The sequence below is a fragment of the Canis lupus genome, chromosome 25 (assembly GCF_048164855.1).
Source record: "Canis lupus baileyi chromosome 25, mCanLup2.hap1, whole genome shotgun sequence".
In the NCBI taxonomy this organism is placed as follows: domain Eukaryota; kingdom Metazoa; phylum Chordata; class Mammalia; order Carnivora; family Canidae; genus Canis; species Canis lupus.
In genome coordinates, this window is record NC_132862.1 from 38,650,235 (window position 1) to 38,666,946 (window position 16,712).

The window sequence follows — 16,712 nt, forward strand, 5'->3', positions numbered from 1 at the left end:
GTCACTTCCGCCCGGGCCTGGCCGCGGTTCGGGCTCCGCGGGCCGTGGGGGGGTACGGAGGTGGCAGCCGTGGGAGGAGGCGGCGCGGGAGGCCGAGGAGAGCCAGCCCGGACCAATCCCGCGTCCCGGGCCGCAACCCCCGAGCCTGCAGCGCACAGAGAGGCGAGACCGGCCGGATGGGCCGCTGAGCCCGGATCGGGGACCGGTGAGGCTCGAGCGGCGCGGGCAGCCGGCGGCAGGAGCGGGCCCGCGGAGCTGCGGGTCTGGGAGCCTGGGAGGCGGGGAGGGGAGGGGGCCGGGCCTGCCGCTCCTGCTCGCCGGGCGGGGAGGCGGGGGCCGGGGGCCGGGGGCAGCGGTGGGGATAGTGAGGCCCGCCGGGGGGAGGCCCGGCTGCGGCTGGGGTGAGGAGGGGGCGAGGTGGCCGGGGTCATTGCTGGGGCGAGGGCCGGCCCCCGAGATTCGCATCCGAAGCAGTGGCGTCGGGGAAGGGGGCGTGCTTCTGGCCGGGGCTTCGGGGAGAGGTTGGCTGAGTGGGGGAGGCAGAAAACTGCGAGGCTGGGAAAAATTTTCCACAGCCCTCCTCGAGAGGTTTGAAGAGCCCTAATCTCCCTTGAGGGTGGTGTCCAACACCGCCTGGAGAAGGGGCTCACTGGAGTTTGTGGGGGTCGGTTACAGCATTTGCAAGGGACAGTGTTCTCAGAGTCCCTACACTGAGCCGGGTGTGCAAAAGCCTGGCTGCCTCCGAGTATCTGAGCCTCCACATCTTTACAGTGTGGAGCCCCCTGGAGCTAAAATCAGGATGTTCCGCTTCATGAGGGACGTGGAGCCGGAGGATCCCATGTTCCTGATGTGAGTATTCCCTCCCCCTCCTGTTCTAGAGCGCTCATCCTACTCCACTTCGGGTCTCTAAGTAGTTCAGACAGACATCTGGGTTCCCATTGCTGGCATTGGTTGGAACTAGCTGGATACTCTGCTTCAGCTCCAGCTTAGGGGAGGAAATAGGCATCTGTGCCACCTTCTCCCTTGGACTTTTCTTTTTTGTGGGGGAGGAAGGTGTTGACTGTCCCTTCTGCCATCTACACTGTATACTCACTTCCACAGGGACCCCTTTGCTATTCACCGTCAGCATATGAACCGAATGTTGTCAGGTGGCTTTGGATACAGCCCCTTCCTCAGCATCACAGATGGCAACATGCCCGGGGCCAGGCCTGCCAGCCGTAGGATGCAGGTAATGATGCCGAGACATACCCAACACCCAAGGAAATGCTGGAGGGTGGCTAATAAAGTCCTTGATTTCTCTTGCACTTCAGCCAACTTAGCAAGTGGAATGATCATTTTTAGGAGTTGGGGAAGGGGTCTGGCAAAAGGGCTTTGTGATCCCCTTTTGAGAGGAGGATGGAAGAAAAAAAAAAAAGCTGAGACCATGCACTTGGTTTGGGACTGTAGTGACATAGGACGTGGTCTTTAATTTGTTCTTTATGTTTTCCTGTAGGCTGGGGCTGTCTCCCCCTTTGGGATGCTGGGAATGGTGAGTCCTAATGTCCTCGTGTCCTTCCATTCTCAGACACACTCTATATCCTTAGATGTTATTTCCAAATGTGGCTCTCTGGAACAGCCTTATGGGTAACCCTAAAATCTTTTTATAGTGTTCATAAAGCTCTGGGTCTGTTGTGTGCTGAGTTCTGTGGGTTAAAGATGCTAACTTACTGATTCCTCCATTCTAAGAGCCACACCTATTAGGAAAATGTAATTGCCTAGCAAAGTTTGTCGTTCTGAGGATGGAGATGGAGTCGAAGGGCCAACCGAGATGGCTTTTAGAAGTTTGCTGTTGCTGTTTTTATGGTTTTATGCCCAACCCTTTTGTGGGTTAGAATCTATTTACTTGGGTGTGCTTCCTAAAGATAGGAGGAAATAGGACAGTTGGGAGAAAGCAGATTGGATCAGAGAAGCTGTAGAGACTGAGGAGGAAGGCAGCATGCGCAGGGAGGGAGATGTGAAGGGGAACACCCCCTGTTCTGGTCGCGCTGAGGAAGAGACAGAGCAGTGGCTCCATGTGAAGAAGAGAAAGGGAATGTGTAGCCACGTGTCTGTCTAGCGGGTACCTAAAGATAATCTGAGTTCTGACTGTGCTTTCCTGACTCTGTTTTCCATCTCTTTGCTGCAGTCGGGTGGCTTCATGGACATGTTTGGAATGATGAATGACATGATTGGGAACATGGTGAGGCTCTTACCCCATATGCTTTTGTACTCTTGTTCTCCGTGATAGCTGGCAACACCTTGAGTCCTTTGAGGCAGGAACAGGGAAGAGTGTGCTGGTGAAGGAAGGGCTGGAGCTAGATAAAGTCATGGAGCCCGGAGAGCACTGGGTTCCCTTATCTGCTCTCATGCCTGAGTATGAAGCAGCAGCAGCAGTCTCATGAAGTGTGCAATTAAGGCTCCGTCTTATTTATTGTTGGGCTCCAAGGAATTTGGGGGTTACTGATGAGTCCTGACATTTTCTTGGCTCCCCCGTGCTGTGAGAAAGACAGGGACAAGAACAGGCAGCTGAAGTGTGGTGTGGGATTCCTTCTCCAGAGGGACCGTTCAGTCCTGTGGTACCTTTTCCTCCTCAGGAACATATGACAGCAGGAGGCAATTGCCAGACCTTTTCATCCTCCACTGTCATCTCCTACTCCAATACGGGTGATGGCGCCCCCAAGGTCTACCAGGAGACATCAGAGATGCGCTCGGCACCAGGCGGGGTGAGTTGGGCAGCTTCTCACCTCCCAGAGAAGGCAGCACTGAAGGCTGCAGGCAGCAGCCCTGCCTTCCTTTCTCAGGACTGGGGTGGGGGTGGTTTGCTGTCCTGGTGTGGTGTGGCCAGGGCTTCGGAAGGGGTGGCTGAGGGCTGTGTTCTCCCCCATCCCAGATCCGGGAGACTCGGAGGACCGTGCGGGACTCAGACAGTGGGCTAGAGCAGATGTCCATTGGGCACCACATCCGAGACCGGGCCCACATCCTCCAGCGCTCCCGAAACCACCGCACGGGGGACCAGGAGGAGCGGCAGGATTATATCAACCTGGATGAGAGTGAGCCTCCTTCCTGCACATCACCCTTCTGACCTCTGGACCAGTAGCCACTGGTCCAGTTCCTGTGAGCTAGGAGATAAAAACTTTTGTTCCCTACCTCTGTAGATATTTCTTGGCAAAGTTATTGGGGGGGGCCCACTTCTTACCTCACTTGAGCCTTGTCATCTTCAGGGGCTAAGTCAGATGCTGGCAGGGTCAGTTCTTTCCTTTCTCCTCCCCCTTTTTTTTCCAAGTCAACAAATATTCATCAAATACTTGATAAATGTGTACATGGGACTATGCTCCTTAACTTAATAATATCCCCTTCCTGATATCCTTCTTCAGTAGCCCTATCTTGGGCTTGTTGGTGGCTTCCATATTAGGATAGCTATGGGCTCTCAGCTAGCAGAACCATATTGAACCCTGAGTTAGGGAGAAAAGAAATTTTTCTTTATGCTGCTCCCCCTCAACATATCCCCCCCACAACATAACACTTTCAGCCTTTGCCCTGTTTCTTCACCTGAGAAGGCCATGGCTCACTCTTGGCACTTGATTCCAGAAGCCAGCCTGTGCGTTTAGTAAGTGTCACGCCTGGTCTCTGTGCTCCTCAGGTGAAGCCGCAGCATTCGATGATGAATGGCGGAGGGAGACATCCCGATTCCGGCAGCAGCGCCCCCTGGAATTTCGGAGGCATGAGGCTTCAGGTGGTGGGGGACGAAGGGCTGAGGGGCCGCCCCGCCTGGCTATCCAGGGCCCCGAGGATTCCCCCTCCCGACAGTCCCGCCGCTATGACTGGTGAGGGCCCTAGGCCTTCAGCCTCTCCTGTAAGTACCGAGGGGGAGACTTGTAAGGTGTAGAGCACGGAAGGGGGTGGAGGAGCCGACCTGTGCACCTTCCTCTGCAGGGAGGTGTTGCCTTTAGTGGTACAAGTTTTCACTGGTGTGGAAAGAAGAATGCTCTCGCTGGAACAGGGGATTAAACCCAACTCCCGGCTTTTGTCTTTGTTTTGACTTGTGCTCTTCTCTCTTCCTCTTCCAGGTACAGGCTGAGAGGCTGAAGAATCATCCCCTGAAATAACATTTTCCTTTCCAACTCCCACTCCCAGTTTAATATTAAATTAACAGGCAAGCTGGCCCCCACCTCTCCCTGGGGGTCTCAGGGAGGACCTTTCATTGCCCCGTTTACCTACTTTCTCCTTCTTTAATCCCCTACCACGATGACTCCATTTCTCCTGTGTCTGCTAACTTGATTTTTCATTCTGCTGCTCCATCTTTGAATCTCCTTACCTGCCCCATTCTACCCTTGCCATGCATTGGAGGGGCTTTGGGGGTGAGCTCTGGGTTTAGGGGCTTACTCCATCCTTCACCCACCCTGGATCTTTGCCCACCTCCACCTCAGATCCCCTGCTGCAGGGTCCATAGCCCTCATCTAGGGCTGTGTGGAGGGAGAGGACTGGCTCCCCACCCTTCCTCCCTACCCACCCCCTGCACATCACAGAAATCTTCCCCACACCCTTCTCTGCCTTTATTTTTTGATTCGTGCAACTTGTAACTAGGTGTTTATGGAATAAAGGAGAATGGAAAAAAGACCAAGTGGGATTCTTGTTTTACTTTTGATCTTTACCCTGTTCGGTTTTACCTCGCCTGCTGTCCCCCAGGCCCCTTCTTACATTCCCTCTGTCTCCATGTGTGGCCTTCCTAACTTGAGCTCAAGCCCAGTACCTCCGTGGTAATGACAGTGGGACTGCCGGAGCCCCAGCAGAAGAGAAACAGTGGCAGCACTCATCTGCACTAGGCTGGCGGGGGGCAGGGGGTAGGGAACACTAGCAGCTGCCTTGCTGGCTGTCTCCCCTGCTTTTGCTACACCTCACACGTCTGGGGGGAACGTAGAGCATATCTCAGAGGCATCTGAGGAATTTGTTGCCCCTTGCCCCCTGGGGTGAGTGTCTCCCCTGGACTATGGGTGGGAACACTTGTACTGAGCAGGAAGGCACAGGCCTTCAAGGGGAACGCACCCCCAGTTCAGCAATGTTCTTCCACCCTCAGTGGTTGAGAATTTGAGCCCAGGGAAGGAGACCAGAGAAGAAAACTAATCTGGAACTGGAGTGGTACTGGAAGGGCATGAGGTGCTCAAATTTCTCAAGGTGTTCACTCTTGCTTGACCTGGCTCAGCCAAATGGGGTCACCCTGTTCTTCCTGGGAACTTATTTAATGATGGCAGATGCTTATAAAGAGTGGTGATGGTTTCTTCTTTATGAAAATCTTCAGTTCCTTGCAGTTTGTGGTAAATCGAAGTCAAAAAACAAAGTAATGGGTGCCTGGCTGGCCCAGTCAGTAGAGCACACAACCCTCAATCCTGGGGTTGTGAGGTCAGGCCCCATGTGGGACGTAGATCTTTATTAAAAAATAACATACACAAAAAATAACTCCTCTCAAGGAAGGGGGGATCTTTCCCATGTCCTCTGTGAACAGATTCCAGAGATCTGTCTAGTTGCTGAATGAGTAGAGGGATGAAGTTGAGTTTAACAGCCAGGTGCTGACTCTATTTTAGGGCAGGTGCCAAATCTCATTAAATAGGCCTGGTGAAGATGCATGACCAGGGTTAAGGGAACCCACCGAGTGGCTAAGAGAATCCAGGAATCTCAGAAGTCAAATAGGCACAGATTTCCCTCTCTCCAAAAGCAGAGCATTCCTGCAAAATCTTTTACAAGCTGAAATGGCAGAAGGTGAACCAATTGCCATTAACTTACATGGAAAAGCTCTCAAGCGTTCCCAGACTCCAAATAGAACCTCTTGGATTTTCCTGAAACCATCTTGCTAAGGGACGCACAAACTAGAGCTCACAGACAGTTCCAAAGTTCGGTTTGATGGAGAGAAGCTGCATAGAGCTCGGGGAAGGAGCTTGGTGGTGCCACCCTTGCGGTGTGTGTCGCCTCTATAACCTGCAAAACAAATGCTGATAGCTATTTTCACCTGTCTCGTAAAAGCAAAAATCTCTTTGTATCTCTCTGTGTTGGCCAAAACTGGTATTAACGTTGGTGTTTTGTAAATGTGAAGTGGCGTAACATGAACTTTTGAAGAGTTGGGTGGGGTGCCTATATAGATAATTCATCTCCACCTGTGTTGTTGAACTGTAAATGATGGGACTCTGAGCACAGCTCCCCTCAGTTTCAAGTGTCCCCTGGGCTCTGTTCAAATAGACTCATATTTCCTTCCTCTGGGAGTGGATCTTCAGAGGAGCCCACAGGAGAGAGAGCACAAGACTTGTATAAAAGATGCCCAGAGGCTGAGTCCTTGGCTCTGTCATCAACTATAGCCAAGTGGTCTTGGGCAGGTCATTCACTTCCCTGGACCTCAGCTTTGAAGTGTCTTACCAGCCATAAAATCTAAGGCTACAGTTCACACCCCAACTTGCCAACCTGGATTTCAATCATAGTGCCCACACTGGCGGGTATGGTTCTGAGTGGGGGCCGGAGCAGGGCAAGGGTTGCCCTGATTTCAATCTAGGTGAGTCAACCTAGTGTTGCATAAGATCTCCCATGCAGGTCCTGGCTTTCAGACACATGAACTAATTCTCACCCCTACTCCCTGCTCTTGGGTGAGGACCACCCTTCAACCCAGCACTCCTTCCTAGGGCCTGTGACTAGTTGTGAGCAGCGAGATGTTGTGGGCAATTAGTTAGCAGCAGCCACCGAGTAAGGAGCTCAGGAACCAGCCCCTTGGCATGTACTGACCTGTCTGCCAGGTCAGTAGGGTGAGGGCCAGAAGATAGAGATAGAAAAGGAACTCTCAGGAAGAAAGCTGACATTTTATTTCTGGTCACCTCTCCAACTGGGCTGGCCTCATTCACAATAGCCATCCCCTCAAGCCTTTGGCCTGACGTCCAGAGGACATGTCAGACTCATTATTTCCCCCATGGCTGATAGTTGGTGGGAGACTGAATTACCTAGAGGAGTGAAATGATGACTACAGCCTGCCATAAGCAAGACCTGCTCCACCGCTTAGCTACGATTGGGAAAGATTCTTAATCTTTCAACATCAGTCTCCCATTTTGTAAAATGGAACTTTCTAGGCGCTGATGGCAGTGGGGACATGGGTCCATACTTTGGAACGATGAGAAATCCGTGAGCACAGAGAAAGCATGTGACACAGTACATGAGATATAAATGACTGATTTCTCCCTGATTATTGTCTTGCTCCTTCAGTGTTCTCTGGTGGTCCTTCTCTCTGGACTCCATCCTTGGGGGTCCTAGAATACTTCCAGACATAACTTGGAAATCATCATCCTGGCCTCCAGCCCTCTGTTCTCCCAGCTACCAGTTATTATCTTTCACACTTTTCATGCCTCGGCTTTAGAGACTTAACAAGTTGAAACAAATGTTTTGTAAGAAACGTTTGGTTCAGAGTTTTGGGCCACTCTTGCAAGCCCTGCTTGCAGTTTGGGATGTTTTCCTTCCTATGATAACCAAGAGCCTTGAGTCCTACTAACACCTTTTACCTGATGCCCCCTTTCTCCACCATTCTGCAATCCGATACCCAGCTCACAAACTGGTTACCCAGAGAACCAGGAGTTGATCCATAATAAAAACCCAGTATTCGAGTCTCCCAACCCACATATTCCCAGTCCACTTAAATACTCCACATATCTGCCCTGCCATGATGCTCCCAGTCCTGGGCACAGGTCGTTGTGAGGGCTGAGGGAGCAGCAGGGACCAAGGACTCTTCTTCCAGACCATTCCAGTTGGGATAGGAATAAGAAAAAAAAGTAGCCTCTACCTCTCTACCTCTTAGATATCACCGGGGACCTCAGATAGGAGCAGTGGATCCAGGCAAGGTTGTGCTAGAAGCTGGGGAGGTGAAAATGGGGACAGTTAGGCATAGGAAATGCTAAGAGACAAGAGAAAAAACTGGGGACTGTGGGCAGGGGGGGAGGGTAGGTGGTTCTCCTAAGCAGCCTCCCCACTAGCCTCTGTCCCTGGGGAGAGCCTACGGAAGGCACGGAGCTGGCATGGTGTGGGGCCCGGGATGCAGGAGGCCGGCAGAGCTGCTGTGGAAGGTGGGCAGAGTGCCGACAGCTCCGAGCCTCCTATCCTCAATGTCCACCCTTAAATGGTAACTCCAGGGGCACCTGGGTGGCTCAGTGGTTGAGCGTCTGCCTTCAGCTCAGGTTGTGATCCTAGGGTCCCGGGATCGAGTCCCATATTGGGCTCCCCACGGGGAGCCTGCTTCTCCCTCTGCATGTGTCTCTGCCTTCCTCTCTGTCTCTCTCATGAATAAATAAAATCTCTAAATAAAATAAAATAAAATAAACGGTCTCCAGGGAGACCAGGACAAGCAGGTGATACTTCTCTCTCTCAGCCCTAGACTGTCCCTGGGATGAGACAAGCTAAGTTAGTACTCAGAGTTCTTTGCCCTTTTTCTGCCTTTTATGATTCTTTTCTTCCCTGAGGACCTTATTTTTTGCATAGGAATAGGGTGCTGGCCCAAGTTTTTCTCAGCATCCATCCCATCCTCTTCATCTGCTGTCACCTGCCACCTGACAGCTTGCAGGTTCTGGACAATCATCTCTAAGACGTAAGTGTTCTCCAGCCAAGAGGCCAACCATGTGTCTGAAGGGTGGGGCCTAGGACATTGGGACACATGAAATGAGGATAAGAGAGAGGGCGTGGGAAAGGGTCGTAGATATCGCATTGAGTCTCTAAAAGGGAGAAGCAGAAATACACTTAGGAAAGGTCAAGGTCACACTGAGGTGGGAAGTGGTTTGATGGCAAGGTTCTTAGAAAACTACTGGTGAGCTTAGTTAAGATATACTGGATTTGTGTGGGTCAGGGGCAGGGAACATGCCAGGCAAGGACAGACACTGATTCCCAATTCAGATAGACCCTTAGTTTAAGCCACCCCAGTATATGATATAAATAACATCTCTAGGGTTAGATCACCTTCCCTGCACCTTCCCAAATGTGGCAGTAGATGGGCATCACCACTCCAGACTTACTAAAGCAGAATCTCGAGGTTAAAGAGGATTCCAACGCAGCTTAGCAACAATTACACATATCCAAACCCCCTTGCGTCATTGCTTAAGAAACAGAGGTGACTTGTTGAACATCATCAGGCAGCTAGCTACCTAGCAGCACTGCAAGAGCCAGGACTCAAAATCTAGATTGACACAAATGATACCAATGTGCTATAAAGAAAGATTCACCATGGGAGTCCTTTCAAAGTTTTAATTCATATTAAAATTTACTCCAGTAATAACATCATATTTAAAATGATGAATGCCAGCAGCCCAGAACATGTTTTTTTAATCTTGTATTTTTTAAACATATAATAAAATTGCTGTGTATGTGTGTGTGTACAGTTCTGTGTTAACACACGCAAATTGGTGTAAGCACCGCCATCAGGATCAAAACAGTTCCATCACCCTGAACACCCTCCTGCTGCTCCTTTGTAGTCACACCCTTCCTCTAATCCTAACCCTTGACAACCACTGATTTGTTCTCCATTGCTGTAACTCTGCCGTTTCAAGAATGTCATATAATGAAATCATATATGAAAGTAGCTCTTTCACTCAGTATAATGCCTTTGAGATTCACTCATGTTGTTTGTTGCATTTTTTAAAAAAATTTTATTTATTTATTCATAGAGACAGAGAGAGAGAGAGAGACAGAGACACAGGCAGAGGGAGAAGCAGGCATCATACAGAGAGCCCGACGCGGGACTAGATCCCAGGTCTCCAGGATCACGCCCTGGGCTGCAGGCGGCGCTAAACCGCTGCGCCACCGGGGCTGCCCTGTTTGTTGCATGTTATTCATAATTTACTCCTTTTTATTGCAGAGTAGTATTCTGTGTGGGGTTGTTTTTGTTTTTAAAGATTTTATTTATTTATTCATGAGACACACAGAGAGAGGCAGAGACACAGGCAGAGGGAGAAGCAGGATCCCTGCGGGGAGCCTGATGTGGGACTCAATCCTGGACCCCGGGATCACGCCCTGAGCCCAAGGTAGACGCTCAACTGCTGAGCCACCCAGGCGTCCCTCTGTGTGTTTATAGTCTGTTTATCCATTCACCCGTCTGAGGATATTCTAGTTTCCAGTTTGGGGCAATTATGAACAGAGTTGCTATAAACATTTGTGTACAGGCTTTTGTGTGAATGTGTTTTAACTTCTTTAGGAATGAAATGGAGTGGGATTGCTAGGTCATATGGTAAGTGTATATTTAGATTTACAAGAAAATGCCAAACTTTTCCAGGGCAGTTACACCATTTTTCATTCTCACCAGCAATGTAAGAGAGTCCTGGCTGCTTTTTGCATCCTTGCCAGCAGTTAGTATTGTCAGTTTTTATTTTATTTTACCCATTCTATTAAGTGCGTAGGTGTTCTTCTATTTATTCTAATAGATACCTTGTCATGGTTTTAATTTGTATTTCCCTAGTGACTAATGATGTTGAACATCTCTTCATGTGCTTATTTGCCATCATTATAGCTTCTTTGATGAAGTGTCTGTAAGTCTTCCTGCCATTTTTCAAAACTGGGCTGTTTATTTCCTTACAGTTGAGTTTGGAGCATTCTTTTTTTTTTTTTTAAGATTTTATTTATTTATTCATGAGAGAGACAGAGAGAGAGAGAGAGAGAGAGAGAGAGAGGCAGACACACAAGCAGAGGGAGAAGCAAGCTCCATGCAGGGAGCCCGATGTGGGACTCGATCCCGGGACTCCAGGATCACGCCCTGGGACAAAGGCAGGTGCCAAACTGCTGAGCCACCCAGGGATCCCCAAGAGTGTTCTTTACATATTCTGGTTAGAAGTCCTTTGCTAATAGGATTTGCAAACAATTCTCTCCCATTCTGTAGCTTGTCTTTTCCTCCTCTTGACATCTTTTTCTTTTTTTTTTACCTCAAAAAATTTTTTTCAGATTTTATCTACTTATTCATAAGAGATACAGAGAGAGAGGCAGAGACAGGCAGAGGGAGAAGCAGACTCCTTGTGGGGAGCCCAATACAGGACTCGATCCCAGGACCTGAGCCAAAGGCAGACACTCAACCACTGAGCTACCCAGGTGTCCCGACATCTTCTTTTTCAAAGCAAAAGTTGCAATTAAGATGAAGTCCAACTTACCATCATTTTCTTTTGTATCATATTTTGGGTGTCATTGGGATGCCTGGGTGGCTCAGCGGTTGAACATCTGCTTTGGCTCAGGGTGTGATCCCGGGGTCCAAGAATCGAGTCCCGCATCAGGCTCCCTGTGAGGAGCCTGCTTCTCCCTCTGCCTATGTCTCCATCTCTCTCTGTGTGTCTCTCATGAATAAATAAATAAAATCTTTAAAAAATATGTTTTGGGTATCATATCTAAGAACATTTTGCCTAACTCTGGGTAACTAAAAGATTTTCTCCTATGTTATTTCTTAAAAGCTTTATAGTTCTGCACTTGATATTTACTTCTTTCTTTTTCTTGGGTGAGTTTTAGTAGCTTATGGCTTTCAAGGTGTTGGTCCATTTTATCTAAATTGTTGAATTTATATGTGTAGGATTATTTGTCATATTCCCTTACTAACCTTTTAATGTCTGTGGGGACAGTTTAGTGATATCCTGATATAGGTATTTTTATTTTATTCCTGATATAGGTATTTCTTGTTGTCTTTTTAAAAATTTTTTAAAAATATTTTATTTTTAAGTACTCTCTACATCCAATGGGAGTCTCAAACTCACAATTCTGAGATCAAGAGTTGCATGCTATTAAAAAGAAAAAAAAGTCATATGCTCTACCACCTGAGCCAGCCAGGCGTCTTTTTTTTTTAATTAAAAATTTTTTGGGGTCAGTATGGCTAGAGGTTTATCAGTTTTATTGATCATTTCAAACAATTGACTTTGGGTTTCATTAATTTTTTTCTATTTTCAATTTCATTAATTTCTTTTTTAAAAAATATTCTTTTATTTTTAAGTGATTTCTACACCTAGCATGGGCCTCAATCTCACAACTTCAAGATCAAGAGTTGTATATTCTACCGACTGAGCCAGCTAGGCACCTCTAAATTTCACTAATTCCTGGAAAGCCTGGGTAGCTCAGCAATTGGGTGTCTGCTTTTGGTTCAGGGCATGACCTCAGGATCCGGGATCAAGTCCCATATCCAGCTCCCTGCATGAAGCCTGCTCCTCCCTCTGCCTGTGTCTCTGCCTCTCTGTCTCTCTCATGAATAAATAAAATCTTTTTAAAAGATGAATTTCACAGGGATCCCTGGGTGGCGCAGAGGTTTGGCGCCTGCCTTTGGCCCAGGGCGCGATCCTGGAGACCTGGGATCGAGTCCCACGTCGGGCTCCCGGTGCATGGAGCCTGCTTCTCCCTCTGCCTGCGTCTCTGCCTATCTCTCTCTTCTCTGTGCATTCTCATGAATAAATAAAAATCTTAAAAAATAAATAAATAAGTTTCACTAATTCCTGCTCTTATGTTTTCCTTCTGCTTGCTTTGTGTTTATTTTTGCTGTTCGTGTATCTTCTCAAGGTAGAAGTAGAGATTGTTGACATTGAGACCTTTCTTCTTTCCTAATAAAAACATTTGATGTGATCATTTTCTTTAATCACTACTTTAGCTGCATCCCACGTATTTTGATATTTTGTATTTTCCTTCTTTTTTAAAAAGAGTTTATGTATTTGAGAGGAAGGCAGAGAGAGCATGAGCAGAGGAGAGAGGCAGAGGGAGAGGAACAAGCAGACTCCCCACTGAGTGCAGAGCTTGACATGAGGCTCAATCCTAGGATCCTGAGATCATGACCTGAGCCAAAAGCAGATGCTTAACCAACTGAGCCACCCAGGTGCCCCTCTTGGAACTTTCTTTTTGATCATTGGATTATTTACAAGTAGGTTGTTTAGTTTCTGTGTGTTTGGAGATTTCCCTGTTATCTTTCTGTTATTGATTTCTAGTTTTAATTTCATTATGGTCAGAAAGCATACTTTGTATGACTTCAATCCTTTTAGACTTGTTGAGGTTTGTTTTAGGACTCAGGACATGATCTGTCTTGGTAAATGTGCCATATGCATTTGAAAAGAAATTGTCATTCTGCTGTGTTGGGTAAGTGTTCTATAAATTTCAGTTAGATCCTTTCATTTTTTTTAAAGATTTTATTTATTTATTAATGAGACACAGAGAGAGAGAGAGAGAGAGGCAGAGACACAGGCAGAGGGAGAAGCAGGCTCCATGCAGGGAGACCGATGCGGGACTCGATCTCTGGACTCCAGGATCACACCCTGGGCCAAAGGCAGGCGCTAAACCACTGAGCCACCCACGGATCTCCCAGTTAGATCCTTTCAGTTGATGACATTATTCAGTTCTACATATTTCTATACATTTGCTAATTTTGTTTACTTGTTCTGATGGTTACTGGGAAAAGAGTTTTGGCATTTTCAACTACAATTTTGGATATGTCCATTTTTTTCCTTTAATATGTCAGTTTTTGCATCATGCATTTTGAAGCTCTGCAGTTAGATGCAGAGACATTTAGAATTAAATCTTCTTGGAAAAACCAAACTTTTTATCATAATGTAATGTTCTTCTTTATCCCTGGTAATTTTCTTTGTTCTGAAGTTAACTTGCCTGATACGATTATAGCTACTTCAGCTTTCTTTGTTTTTAAAGATTTTATTTATTTATTAACGAGAGATACAGAGAGGCAGAGACACAGCCAGAGGGAGAAGCAGGCTCCCCACAGGAGCCTGTTGTGGGACTCGATCCCTGAACTCCAGAATCACACCCTGAGCCAAAAGCAGAGCCCAACTGCTGAGCCATCCAGGCGTCACTTAAAATCCATTTTGATAATCTGTCATTTAGTTGGTGTATAAAGGCTACTTACATTAAAAAAAAATTTTTTTTAATTTTATTTATTTGTGATAGTCATACAGAGAGAGAGAGAGAGAGGCAGAGACATAGGCAGAGGGAGAAGCAGGCTCCATGCACCGGGAGCCCGAGTGGGATTCGATCCCGGGTCTCCAGGATTGTGCCCTGGGCCAAAGGCAGGCGCCAAACCGCTGCGCCACCCAGGGATCCCAAGGCTACTTACATTTAATATAAGTATTAATATGTTTGAATTTACTTCTCATCATTTTATTATTGTTTGGTCCTGTTTATAATTCAGCTATTTCCACTTTTCAGCTTTTGTTGTTGATTTGGATATTATTATTTTTTAAAGATTTTATTTATTTATTCATGAGAGAGAGAGAGGCAGAGATATAGGCAGAGAGAGAAGCAGGTTCTATGCAGGGAGCCCAATGTAGGACTCGATCCCGGGACTCCAGGATCACACGCTGGACCAAAGGCAAGCACTCAACTGGTGAGCCACCCAGGCATCCCTATTTTTAAAGATTTTTGAGAGAGAGAAGATGCTTGCACAAGTAAGGGGGAGTGGCAGAGGGAGAGAGAGAAGCAGACAGCCCACTAAGAAGGGAGCCTCACATAGGGCTTGATCTCAGGACCCTGAGATCATGACCTAAGCTGAAGGTAGACACTTAACCAACTGAGCCACCCAGGCACCCCTATTTGGATATTATTTAGTAGTCTACTTTATTTTTTTTTCACTAAATTTTTCTTTTCTCTTCTTTTTTTTTTTTTTTTTTTTTAAAGTGGTTGCTCTGTGGCAGGAAAGGCAAGCTTTTTCTGTGAAGGACCAGATAATATGTTAGTCTTTGCAGGTCACACAATGTCTGTTGCAACACTCAAGTCTGGTGCTGTAAACTGGTGCAGCCACTGTGGAAAAACAGTATGGAAATTCCTCAAAAAGTTAAAAATAGAACTACCCTATGACCCAGTAATTGTAATACTGGATATTTACCCCAAAAATACAAAAACACTAATTCAACGGGATACACACATCCCTATATTTATAGCAGCATTATTTACAATAGCTAAATTATGGAAGCAGGCCATGTCCATCGATAAATGAATGGAAAAGAAGATGTGGTATATATACACAAAGGAATATTATTCGGTCATAAAAAATGAAATCTTGCCATTTGTAATGACAAGGATGGAGTGAGGGAATATTATCCTAAGCAAAATAAGTCAGTCAGAGAAAGATAATACTCATATGTGGAATTAAGAAACAAAACAAATGAGCAAAGAGAGAGACAGGCCAAGAAACAGACTCTTAACTGCGAATAACAAACTGATGGTTATCAGAGAGGAGGTGAGTGAGGGATGGGTGAAATAGGTGATGGGGATTAAGAAGTGCACTTATAATAAGCCCTGAGTAATGTACAGAATTGTTGAATCACTATATTTTACACTTGAATCTAATATACCACTATAGGTCATCTATAATGAAATTAAAAAACAAAGACCAGAAAAACAACAAAGAATCCATAAGCAAACCTCTGGGCCTGTGGTTCTATCATGGGAAAGCAGCCACAGATAATATGTAAATGAGTAAGTGATAACTATGTTCTCATAGCATTTTATTTACAAAAACAGGTAATGGGCTGGATCTGGCCTGTGGTGTGTGTCTTACTAATTCCTGCTCTAGGGATTTGAAAATACAGGGATCCCTGGGTGGCGCAGTGGTTTAGCACCTGCCTTTGGCCCAGGGCGTGATCCTGGAGACCTGGGATCGAATCCCACGTTGGACTCCCAGTGCATGGAGCCTGCTTCTCCCTCTGCCTATGTCTCTGCCTCTCTCTCTCTCTCTGTGACTATCATAAATAAATAAAAATTTAAAAAAAAGATTAAAAAAGAAAATACACACTTATCATAGTTCAGTCAGAATCTGTACATAAAAAAAAACCCATCTGTACATCACCACTTCTAAATGTAGACTTTACTACCACGTTAGATTGCTTTATTATCTCTCTTTTTTTTTTTAAGATTTTATTTATTTATTCATGAGAGACACACAGAGAGAGAGGCAGAGACACAGGCAGAGGGAGAAGCAGGCTCCATGAGGAGAGCCTGATGTAGGACTCAATCCTGGATCCTGGGATCAGGACCTCAGCCAAAGGCAGCTGCCCAACTGCTGAGCCACCTAGGTATCCCTATTGCCTCTTCTTTATAATTGTCATATGTATTACATCTACAAATGCTGAAAACCTATCATAGTTTTATAATTTTTACTTTCAACTGTTGCAGACATTTTAAAGACTTAAGAGAACAATCTAGGGATGCCTGGGTGGCTCAGTGGTTTAGTGCCTGCATTCGGCCCAGGGTGTGATCCTGGAGACCCTGGATCGAGTCCCACATCGGGTTCCCTGCATGGAGCCTGCTTCTCCCTCTGCCTGCATCTCTGCCTCTTTCTTTCTCTCTGTCTCTCTCTCCTGAATGAATAAATAAGATCCTAAAAAAAAAAAAAAAAAAAAAAAAGAGAGAGAGAGAGAACAATCTATATTTACCATTCATGTTGCTCTTCCTTCCTGATGTCCCAAGTTTCCTCAGTCACTATTTTTCTTTTGTCTGAAGAACTTCCTTTAGCGTTTTAAAAAAATATTTATTTTAGAGAGAGAGTGAGCAAGCAAGCATGGGGAGGGGCAGAGGGAGAAGAGACTCCTGAAGCAGACTCCCTGCTGAGCATGGACCCCCCTCCTCCCCACCCCGACTCAGGGCTCCATCTCTTGACCTTGATATCATGACCTGAACCAAAATCAAGAGTCAGCTGCTTAACCAGCTGAGCTGCCCAGGCACTCCCTTTAGCATTT

At 46.7% G+C, this 16,712-nt stretch overlaps 2 protein-coding genes across 4 annotated transcripts in view; one reads left to right on the plus strand and one right to left on the minus strand.

Annotated features, from left to right (window-relative positions):
- Positions 1-4,635, plus strand: MLF2 (myeloid leukemia factor 2). The gene is made up of 9 exons (XM_072797451.1): positions 1-205; positions 772-849; positions 1,102-1,228; positions 1,493-1,528; positions 2,165-2,218; positions 2,613-2,741; positions 2,909-3,068; positions 3,659-3,871; positions 4,086-4,635. Exons 2-8 carry the CDS (start codon positions 800-802, stop codon positions 3,844-3,846), a joined length of 744 nt encoding a protein of 247 aa, XP_072653552.1. The 5' UTR covers positions 1-205; positions 772-799; the 3' UTR covers positions 3,847-3,871; positions 4,086-4,635.
- The window catches only part of COPS7A (COP9 signalosome subunit 7A), a 28,152-nt gene continuing 12,817 nt past the window's right edge, over positions 1,378-16,712 (minus strand). The window contains exon 9 of one of the 3 annotated variants that reach the window (XR_012017103.1): positions 1,378-5,988. The gene's annotated coding sequence lies outside the window, so the exon portion shown is untranslated. Of the gene's footprint in view, positions 5,989-14,611; positions 16,483-16,712 lie in introns of those variants that run through there. The other 2 variants (XR_012017102.1, XR_012017101.1) reach the window with 2 other exon arrangements.

Excerpts from the sequence above, each read along its gene's own strand:
- MLF2 (XM_072797451.1), top strand. The coding sequence starts at position 800 with ATGTTCCGCTTCATGAGGGACGTGGAGCCGGAGGATCCCATGTTCCTG. Across the intron at positions 850-1,101 it reads GAGGATCCCATGTTCCTGAT|GGACCCCTTTGCTATTCACC; the intron begins GTGAGTATTCCC and ends TCACTTCCACAG. Across the intron at positions 3,069-3,658 it reads TTATATCAACCTGGATGAGA|GTGAAGCCGCAGCATTCGAT; the intron begins GTGAGCCTCCTT and ends TGTGCTCCTCAG.